The 10,968-nt window shown below is 33.5% G+C and overlaps 1 protein-coding gene across 2 annotated transcripts; it reads right to left on the reverse strand.

Annotated features, from left to right (window-relative positions):
- Nucleotides 1–1,627: 1,627 nt before the first annotated feature.
- LOC149801104 (uncharacterized) lies at nt 1,628–10,707 on the reverse strand. Of its 2 annotated transcripts, none has more exons than XM_089955136.1 (5): nt 10,682–10,707; nt 9,001–9,077; nt 7,188–7,324; nt 6,672–6,749; nt 1,628–2,769 (listed from the first exon to the last, which is right to left on the reverse strand). In XM_089955136.1, exons 2-5 carry the CDS (start codon nt 9,023–9,025, stop codon nt 2,401–2,403), a joined length of 609 nt encoding a protein of 202 aa, XP_089811262.1. In that variant the 5' UTR covers nt 9,026–9,077; nt 10,682–10,707; the 3' UTR covers nt 1,628–2,400. The 2 variants fall into 2 exon arrangements, with proteins under 2 accessions (XP_089811262.1, XP_089811261.1); XM_089955135.1 differs by lacking the exon at nt 10,682–10,707 and adding an exon at nt 10,015–10,102.
- Between the last annotated feature and the right edge of the window lie 261 nt (nt 10,708–10,968).

A 10,968-nucleotide genomic window follows, 5' to 3' on the forward strand; every position in this document is an offset into this window, starting at 1 on the left:
TTAGAATAAAATTGTTGGGCATAAACACCCTTATGATTAATCAAAAAGGTAATCGAATAAAACATCGCTTTGTAGAGGATTCAAATGTAAGAAAATTTCTGATGACACTTATTACCGGGGCATTCGCCGCGGTTTGAGTTGAATGTATGGCTAATGTTCATGTTTTACGTTATGACCTAGATTAATCATTCGCCAGCTTCTGTGGCAACATCCAAGGCATAACCAGAAGTCAGTTGAAAAGCCATAATTCTGGGTCTGACGTTGACACATTTAATTTTCATAGTACTAACCACGTAATAAAACGAACTGTTAAAACCAATGTCAACTCCGATTTTCGTGGCTCATATCGCATGCTTAAAACCTTTTGGTACTTCTATATCCCACTGTAATCTCATTTCTAAATTTTATACCTGTATATTCGAGAGTATTAGAGGACATTCACCCGATTATAAACTGATGAACGCACACTATTCCTTGAGAGAGATCGCCAAAACGTCTCCATGTCAGAACTCTTTAATGAAGGGATGTAATGGCCCATGAGAATAAGTAATATAAAAGCTTCTTACGGAGTGGTATGTAGTCGCCTCTCTCCTTTATGTAATTACGAATTCTAATAGAACATACCTTTTTTATAAACCGTAGTTACTGCTGAAACAGATCCCTAATCAGAAACAAACAGCGATTGAAATCAAGCCTTCTGTGTAGGGTTTCAGGTATTTCAAAGTTTGGTTACAAGATGTTCAAAGACAATAATGGCTTTTAATACTGCCCATATCTGTAAGGACCCTCCAATTTGTACGATTGCTTTTAACAAATCATGCGGTTGTGGGACAAATGTATCAATACGTAGAATCTAACCAAGAATGATCCATGTTATAATCATTTTAGGGGTAAACTGCAGGATCCAAATTCGGGCTTAATAGGTAAACTCCTAATGGGCCCTATCATATCTACTAGACATTGAGTTCCAGGCTTCTCGAAATTGGCGAAACTAGTTTTCTTATAACTTTACCTACTGTTGGAATAGATCCCTAACTAGATGCTGTTCAAGAAGCATTGAAATCAAAATCCTATAATACCATCAATCCACATTGTGCCTTTTTCATGCCAGGTACCCATAGATTGCCCATTATTTTGTCGATGTCAACTGAAAATTTCTTACACTCATAAATATTACAAATAATTCTCCTCTATACACAATATGTCTTCAGAAGAAAAATCTCCGATTTCATATTCGTAAGGATTTATGTCTCACAAATGCATGAGTAATTAATACATTTTTTGAAGCCGAATACTAATATTTCATGCCACACACTGCATAATAAGACTCAAACACATAACACAATTAATTAATCAATTAATTAATTTCAAAATACTGAAACTGTATAACTTACAATATCATGAACACTTCCTCCTGTTTAGGGAAAATTGCAATAAATATTCTGAAGAGTGTTCAGACTTTGATGTAGGATATCTTTTAATAAGAAAAACCTAAGTGGTAACCAACTGCTTATTTTTTTCGGGAATAGGCGATACTAGCCAACTGGATATGGTTAAGGAATAAACATTGAACTGGGTGTGAACATGGTTGAATCTGTAATAAGGAATAAGAAGAAAGTAACCAACATTATTTCAGTCTAGGACAACAAACCACCAATGTTTTAATTTAATGAATAAACGTTTCCATAGAAAATAAGTAGGAACTATACGTAAAAACACAAAATCAAACGATGCGCGTTTATGTTTTGACACTAGTGACCGTCTAACGACATGTGTGGACTTTAGGTTAAAGAGCTGAACTATATACACCCTAAAGTGAGTCAAAACATGCCAAAGTCATAAATGCAGTGATAAATAATATAACTTAGGCACTAACCCTTTTCGAAGTTTTCTTTTTCTTTTAGATCCTTCTTAACTACTTCCCAAAGACAAATGACTCGTATCCCGCAGTGATATTTGCAAACGTGTACATGCTGTGCCCTAGAACACATTTGCTCTAATAGTTTCTCCCAGGCAATATTCTAAGGCTCTAAAACAAATATACTGATATTATTTGTTTGTTACTTTTTTCAGTTCTCCTGCCTTGTCTAATTCATTTTCTAGTCGAGTGGTTTGGTTGTACATCCTATTTACAAAGATTAGTGTTTTTTCCTTCAGTTTCAAGACAAAATAATCAATGCTTAATTTTTTTCCAAAAGGTCAGAGGCCTTTATTTTCATTTATTGTATCAACCATTTGTTACATTTTTACATTATCTGGAAGAAATGTAGTCAAACACTGAGAGTCAAAGCTTGTATACAGTTTGCTAATTGGAACTTGTATCATACCTATATCAATTGGTTAAACTCGCATCATCTAATGCTGGAAATCTGGGACAGAATGAACAGTACTTGGTCCTTGTTACTGAACCGTTACCGTTGTCCACATCGGTTGAACATAAGTGGCTTGAGGATTTCGTATGCCACTATTGTCTGTAAACGTATTTCTTCCATCATATGGGAAGGGAGAGCGGTGTCCATCGACGTGTTGCAGTGTGGCAAGTTTTGCATTAAGAGCAACATTTCGAGCAGCCTTCCAGATTGCGCAGACTGCAAAACTTATTGAGCTGAAACTCAGGATGCCGTTGAAAACAGCCACGATTACTGGTACGGCGTCAACCTCTCTTGAATAAGGATATGTGTACGTGTCCATGGGTACAATAATTGATATCATGAAAATTGGGAAAACGGCCATGAACCACAGCATACATAGGATAAAGTTAAAGTGGACCTGCAATTATATAACATATGCAATAAATGAGAAATATCAAAAGCAAATCAATACATCGTTCATCCCCAGAAGACGTTCAATTCAAATAAATTGTTTCTTTTATAACCATGTGTAACCTTATACAGTACATACTAAAACATTAAGTGGTCAATAAATGTGATACATAATGCAGATAAAGCTCTGATATTTTAATCAACAAAAGTTGGAAATGAAAGGATGGAAAAGTATAACCCATCTTATAATAATGTACCCTAAATATAATATGTCTTATTTTCAACACTTCATACATAAGTTTAGGTACTGAACATAATGATTTCTTCTGACTAGAACTTGAAAACTGAATAAACTTGTACATGTTTGGTTTATTCCAGAAGTTCGTTTTCATTAACTTTATTCTACAGACATATGGTAGATACTATCCATAGCTGACCCTAAGGACGTCTCTGAGCCATCTAGGGTGACAGCATTGTCATTACAGTGAAATAATATATAATGTGTTTTTAAATTTAATTCTATTAATAGTTGGATGTTCTTAATCGAATGAGTTAGTATCTCCGCACATAAGGACAAAAGCTCGGGGGAATGAAATCACCTTGTCTAAATTAATTCTTGATTTTAAACCACGGTTAATTATTTTCAGTTACATTGAAACATTATTTAATATTTTTATCAATCGGTTTGAAACACCTTTGGAAAGCGTTGGTAAAAATTAGAAGCTTTTAATATCATTCAATGAAATAATATAAAAAGCAACATAACCAAACGCTTTCTAAACATCGTTCAAAAGAAGAAATTCAGTTAACCTACATGCTTTCGATTAACAAATAATGTCATAAATAATACGGATATTCTCTCTTATTCATATCTCGTTGATAACATTTGTTTTGATTAGTACTTGCAACTGATGGAAGTTTATGTTGAAGTCGATTTTCAATGCATTATAAAGCTAAATAGCATCAATTTATTAATAAATAAATAGGTCTTCTGCTTTTAAAAATTGTTGTGGTTTATCTCCTTCTGAGACGCATATAATAGCACATTTCGACTGAGTTTATGATTGCTCACCATTATTGAGGACAAAATGACTCGCGTGTACAAAATAGTCACTAATATCTCCACAAAGGACTTTCAAGAATCCACTTGTATTCGATATTTCCAGCGACTTTCATTAATAGTTAAATTTTACGATCTGCTGTTGATTTAGTTAGTGTAATTCTGTCATTCGTTAATTTTAATTATGTGTGATGTAAGTTAAGAACATCTGTAATTTTCATTAAAACTACAAGGGATCATCTGAGTCGATATGGTGATTGAAGACTAATTTATTCATTGTGTAATTCAGTTTCCGTTAGGATTTCTGACTCATGTTTTGTGAATGCTCCGTCTCACTAAATTAAATTTAGGACTTTCTTATTTGTAGAGATTCTATTTTTCAAATTATATAAATATCTTGAAACCATTTAAAAAGCTTCTGTCTTAATTGCAGTATATTCCACTCTGTCTCCTTTAGAGTTCTTGACAAGGACTTTCACTAAATGTCACGTTATCATTTCTAATTAATGTAATATACTTATATTGTTTACCTGTTCTTTAAAAGTAATATCGTTTGCAATTTTATCTTAATGTTGAGTTTTTTGTTCTTTATTTTAAGTATTAGAAACATAGTTTAATTTCTTATTTATAAGAAAAACTATAGAAATATTTAATCTTTAAAAGAGAAGCTAATCTCAGAAATTGGAGTTAGTCCTATGTTACAATCTGATGCAAGAGACATAGTTTAATTGAGTCTTGGAGTCGTTAATAGAATCCATCACATTCGTTATGTAGACTAACGTCTTCAAGGAATGATGGTTTTACTTCTAAAAAGTTATGTGTTGTTCTGTTTTTGGAAAACTGAGAGTTGTTTAGACTCGAGTATGGTCAGTTTTATAACCTTGTTCTATATATTGTATGTACAATAGCTGCAACCCGTCTACTGGTTGTAATAGAATTACAGATAGATTTGAAACCCGAAGATGACACCGATCATAATGTCTAGTGACATATCATCAACTTACAGTTTATAAATTCTAAGTGTCATAAAACAGAAATTATATGTGTCAACATGTTTTAACGTACCCGGCGAACAGTTCCACGTAGTGCGAAACAAACACAAATTCAAAACTCCTTATCATATTAAGCGTTGATTGCAAATATTATTGGATTCCTTCACATCGTCACAGCTGACACTTAAGAATATTTAAAGTTATATCGCGATTTCCTTACATTTAGGAAACAGAATATTGTATGACTTTATAAATTTATTCTTTAATCTAACTGTAATTAAGTCTTCCGTTGCATACGTTGCATAAAATGTGCGTTTGAAAGAAAATATTATTGTTATTTTTTATTGGTACGTTTTGTTACACAATCCTTTTTTCATACACGAGATCTTTTATTTTTGAGGTCGTGCTAAATGAGTTCCAAACAATATCTTTCTTCAGATGTACGATTGGTGGGTGTTATTTAGGTTTGTGTGTATTCAGATTGGCCTTACTTCAGACATGCAACTCTCGAAAGCCTGTTTATTGTTCATAAATTTTATATATGAATTATTGCACATCCGGAATAAAGAATTTTAAACCCTGGCTCATTTTCATTTCCCCACTTTCAATAACTGCTAAAGTTCGTGTAATTCCGACTATTCCAAGTTAAAATCTCGATAAAATTGGAAATAACATTTCTAGCAGCCGTTGGCTGTAGTAATCGCGTTGTTATCCTAACACCATATATAATGAATTGTCGATATTGTACATCGAAGTAGCATAGAGGTATGCCAATATTCTCTATACTGTGCTATATGCAAAAGGACACCACTTACTTTCATTGATGCCACAAAATAAATGGCGTTGAAATTATGATTGGATTAACAGACTGCAATCACAGTGTCTAAGTCATAAAGCTAATTTTAATCCTGGCATAATGTGATTCTTCTTTTGTCTTTTGTGTTTTCTGTTTTGTTTATGCTAACGAAAATGATCGATGGATTAACATCTTGCTTCTTTCGAAATTGCTCTGTAAATGCCACGTATAAGCATATCAGAAATCGAGCTAATTCTCTAACACTTTATGTATCCGATTAAAAACAAACATACATCAGAATATAATTATGGTCAAATTTGTCACCACACGCAACTGGGGACATATATAAGATTCAAAACTGTCCAAAGTACAACGAAAAGTATAAATATCATTCTCCTGCCTTCGTGCACTGCTAGAGTCTCATCACGTTATTGTTGGATAAAGTGGACTGAGTGTCAATGAATGACTATTAAGAAATCTTTTCGATTTTTGGAATGTGATAAAACACGCCTCGAATAAACTGAGGTCGTACAGTTTAGACTAGATGATGTAAAAAGAACTAGAGATGAAACTGTTAAATAACGCACTAGTAGTGACCACTATCTAGGCTTAAGACTCGTCATAGTCGATTATACGATATGAATAAGAAAGAATATTAATAAAATATAATGTACAATCTACACAAAAGGCTTGACACTGTGGATCAAAGGCAGTGTAACAATAGGATGAGGTATGTAATCGTTGATTTCTTTCTACCGATATTATATCCGGTATATATTTCCTTTTATGATATGCATTGTAACTCTTAATATCTACATTCTAGTGTACTATTAGAAACATAAATATTACTAAGAGAGTTAATGCCTGTTTGTGGAGACAGATGGACTGTAATTGGCCAGCTAGATGTAATGGTTAAATCCAAATTCATCCTGTATGTATAGCTTTAATATACAATTCTGCTTGCATAAGTATGGGCTCTGAGTCAATCCAACGTAGGGAGAGAGAGAGAGAGAGAGAGAGAGAGAGAGAGAGAGAGGTTTCTACAGAATCGGAATACGTACAAGAATGTGACGCAGGTTCTGGTAATTGCATTGAGATGCAATCCAGAAGATGACGAAAACAAATGCAGGCAAGAGGGGCTGAAAAAATAGATTGGCAAATTTCAAGATTGCCAGGAGCTAAAGTAGGTATTGTAACATGCAGCTCTCATTCTGGTACAATACCTAACGCATAAATATAAACAGTTACAATGTACATACGTGAATACATTCATTTAATGCATTATACTGCAGTAATATGAAACCTGTTATGCATAGCTATATCGTGTCTTTACGTTTTGTCCGCGATTCAGGTTTGTGCAGGTTTTTCCTAATTGACTTTGACATGTTTCGAAGTAGCAAAACAATATATTTAGTAGAATCTGAGTTTGAGGTCAGTAGTTTTGCAGTTAAGGTAGGATTTACATTTATATAATAATAATAATAATAATAATAATAATAATAATAATAATAATAATAATAATAGTTAAATAATTATATTTTGTGATAGCCCATGCAATGATGATGACAATTTCATACCGACAGGTGAACCAGCATCAGAAAGATATGCGACGTTGCTCCACAAATGATGATGCCAAGAACTAGATTAACAACTTGGATTATGTGATGTGCCACTATCACATTCTGTAGTATGCGATTCACTTCCATATCCGCTCCTAATAAAGGAACGAAAATGCTTAACAAATGAAAAAAGACGACGTTACCAATTCTCTAACGGCATCAGATATACTATCTTAATATTGTGAATCATCGTTATCACAGTCATCGTGAGGATAGGAGTTACTTTGGAAATTGTCATAATAAGCATTTCTCGCACTTATTTTGTCAAGAAAGCAACTCGAATGATACACGTCAAGATCATAAACTCTCTGAATGAGCATCTGGGAAACACGCAATGCACTTGCCTGTTCGTGTTGATGTTTGTGATCGAAGATTTATTTTGAAAGTGAGATCGAGCTTCATGAGTATTTAGACAGCAGAGACAGTCGAAGTCACATAGAATATGTGATCTCTTTTAATAATTAGAAATAGTATCCACTGAGGTATGGTGACAGGGTACCGTGAGTAGCAAATCACAGTGATATAATCCAGGTATTATGTCTTGGAATAAATTCATAATAATCCCACAATAATATTTCAGTCCAGTCAAAATACAAAATAATATCTCTGATCATTCTATGTTGTCTACTACTGAAAACAATGTTCAGCCATTGTGAGCTAGGAAACAGTGGGATCTGGTTCCAACTATAGTTAAATTGCGTGTAAGCACATCGAAAAAATGGAAAGACCAATCTTTAAATCGCATATGTGAGCTGGTATAGAAACAAATATTCCGAAAAAAGATAATAAGACTAACGTAGTCTTTTCCTGGTGCGAGTAGTCGATAAGGATGTGATCATTTTCCTGCGAAAATGCTACTAATTGGAATGCTAAGTAAAACATTGTTTTCACTCATTTAATTGTATGGGTCTATATTTATTTGAAGCTTATATGACATTTTAGGAAAAGTGTCCATCATACTTGAAAAGTGTACTAAAGATAGTAATTCAATCCCATTTTCTGTGTCAGGTAAATCTGCGCCACTGTAACATAATTTACAGATGTGAAAGGAATATACCAACAAAAGCACGTGTTTATAAAAAAAAATATACTCTTAGAAGTCAAAACGATATTTCGACGTTCTCATGAAGATTCCACCTCACACTTGTGATTTACTGCATTCCATATATGGTTGCGTCTACCTATATACATTTAAGTACTTTCTTTGAGTATACCACTTCTCCTAATCACCTCAACATATTTAGATTTCAAGATATTATCGACAGAGATTTGGAATCAAATAAATAAGCATGTACATGCCTTCCATGATTTATGTTTGTGCAAATTAAAACAAATAATTGCGTGACAAGTTCTCTTCTAATGATTTTCTGTTTCATATTAACAGTTTAGTGCAAGAATTTATATAGGTTAATGATTATGGCAATTATTTCTATCTCTTTCATATTTGTTTAACAGAATCTGTTAACTTCGATTTCTTGCAGATATATTTGTATAAAAGACGAAAGTGTGATCATTATATGGCACTTAAGAATTATAACTTTCAAGCGTTCATGCAAACAATTCGTTTTTAACTTGACAATTTGACTATTTGAAAATTGTAGGCCACATTTAATCAACCTCCTCTTTGTTTCTTCTTACGTGCTTGAAGTGCGAATCGTTTGGTCTATTCTCTACACGGACGAATATAAACAATGTTATGGAACATCACATCATGCTCACTTGTAACATGAAAATAAAGCTGAACATCCTTGACAAAATTGTCCATACTTACGAAGTTGGTCATACTGGAAGCTCATGGTGGTAAATATTTTAATTCAGTTGTTCCAATCAACAAGTTAAAAAGTAGATCTGTAAAAATACAGAAATTCGCATATTATTCTCTAAGATGAATTATTTTTATTTTACAAAATTCCAACATTGGTAAATGCGATTCGGTCTATTCATTAGTGGATCTCACTGCTACATCAGTTTTTAAAAGGTACAGAAGAGACCACATACATTGATTTTCTAGGTACATATATGACCTATCAAGTTACGCGAATTGAAAAGAACTTCTCCATTTATGCTTTGTTTGCACGCTACTTCTCGGGTTAAAATGCATCTGCCTAATTAACTGCAACGAATGGATATTGAATTTAAGGAAAATTAACTTATATTTCGCCATCTGTGTATTTTTATCTAAATACACTGATCGTTCATTTTAAACAGTTTGAATGAAAGGTTGTTAAACACTGAATACTTCTGTGCGCGTATTCTTTTGTGATTTTGATAAAGTTTATCAGTTTTGGGCAAGTGATTGCACACAAAATAAAAGCCAGGATAGAAAAAAATAATATTTTATATTTAAATCAGTTAAGAATTTCAAACAATCGTTTATGCCTTCCGCTTTAACTCAACGATACCGTTGTCAACATGATACACTGGCCTTTTAAATAAGCTACAATTTCTGTCAAGCATCACCATAAGCTACGTTACAGTATATATGCTTTTCGACCTGCTGCTAGCGAGGACGGAATCAAGTTGTTTTATTCTCAAAGTCATATTTTTCAGTTCGATTTTATAACTGCTCTCAATGAACCAATTCGAATTTCTTTATAACCCTAAATACAAAGATGGCTGGCAGCCAATATCAAAATGACATCATTTCCGTTCTACTACTGAACATCTCATTATACGAATACATTGTTTTAGTATTATAGATTGGTGAATGTGAACACAAAATGAAATAATGTCACATCCACACAATTTAAACCTTTTTGGAATGAAAGAATATGAATACACATACCTTTATCTTCTTATTTCGGCAATCGCCTTCATGTAACTGTGCAACTCACTACTGTGTATTTAGAATGGATAGACCAGGAAGAGGCCCAGTAATATTGGGAATGAGAGAGTATTACATAAAAAAATCCCGAAGATCGCGTTTGATTTCTGTGTGAAATTTAATTGCACCTTGGTTATTGTATAATTTTAATTTGTTCGCTCCTTTTCCGAGACGCAGTGAAAGATCGAAAGACAATAATGTGATTTAGTTTAAATATTCTACCTTTAATGTACCTCAAATCCATGCTTAATCTCTTTAGACCCTCCGTATAACGTGGGAAAGTTATCGATTTAGAACAGGCTAGATGTAAAGCTGGGTATTGTAGTTTGTACTGAACGAGAGGAACATCTACCTAGAGACAAAGATATGTGCTAATAGTATTTGGAAAGCCAGATTTCGTGTTATCTTTGAAGCGCAGAACCATAACGGGGTAGGGGGTGGGGGGAAACACTGAGTTCCTGTCAGGTTTGGAAAATGATATACCATCTTGTCTACATATTTAGTTGATGTCTAAATCATATTGAGTACTTTTCAAGACTTCAAATATTGTGATACATATAATTGAACACGTATATCTTGTGACGCGACATTTGTTTAAAGTAGTCTAATCTGCCCTTATCATACTTACAGTGAATGATTGCTCCTTACGACGCCTTTTGACACGCATGATAAAGTACTTCTAACGAATATTTATTTGAACAAACGTCAGCATCAAGCACTATGTAAAACGCAATTGACATGACAGTACATATTTGATCAGTCGGTCGTAAGCAGAATGCACATACATGCGTATGTATTCCCGACCAGCTGCCACGTTCAGCAGTTCACAACACAATCCTAATTACGGAACGTGCTTTCGGACCAAGAACATATTCTCTAATTCGGATCGCTTTGAAAATAGACTCGGTATCTTTT

The sequence above is a fragment of the Sinohyriopsis cumingii genome, chromosome 4 (genome assembly GCF_028554795.1).
Source record: "Sinohyriopsis cumingii isolate HCF-2022 chromosome 4, ASM2855479v2, whole genome shotgun sequence".
Classification (NCBI taxonomy): domain Eukaryota; kingdom Metazoa; phylum Mollusca; class Bivalvia; order Unionida; family Unionidae; genus Sinohyriopsis; species Sinohyriopsis cumingii.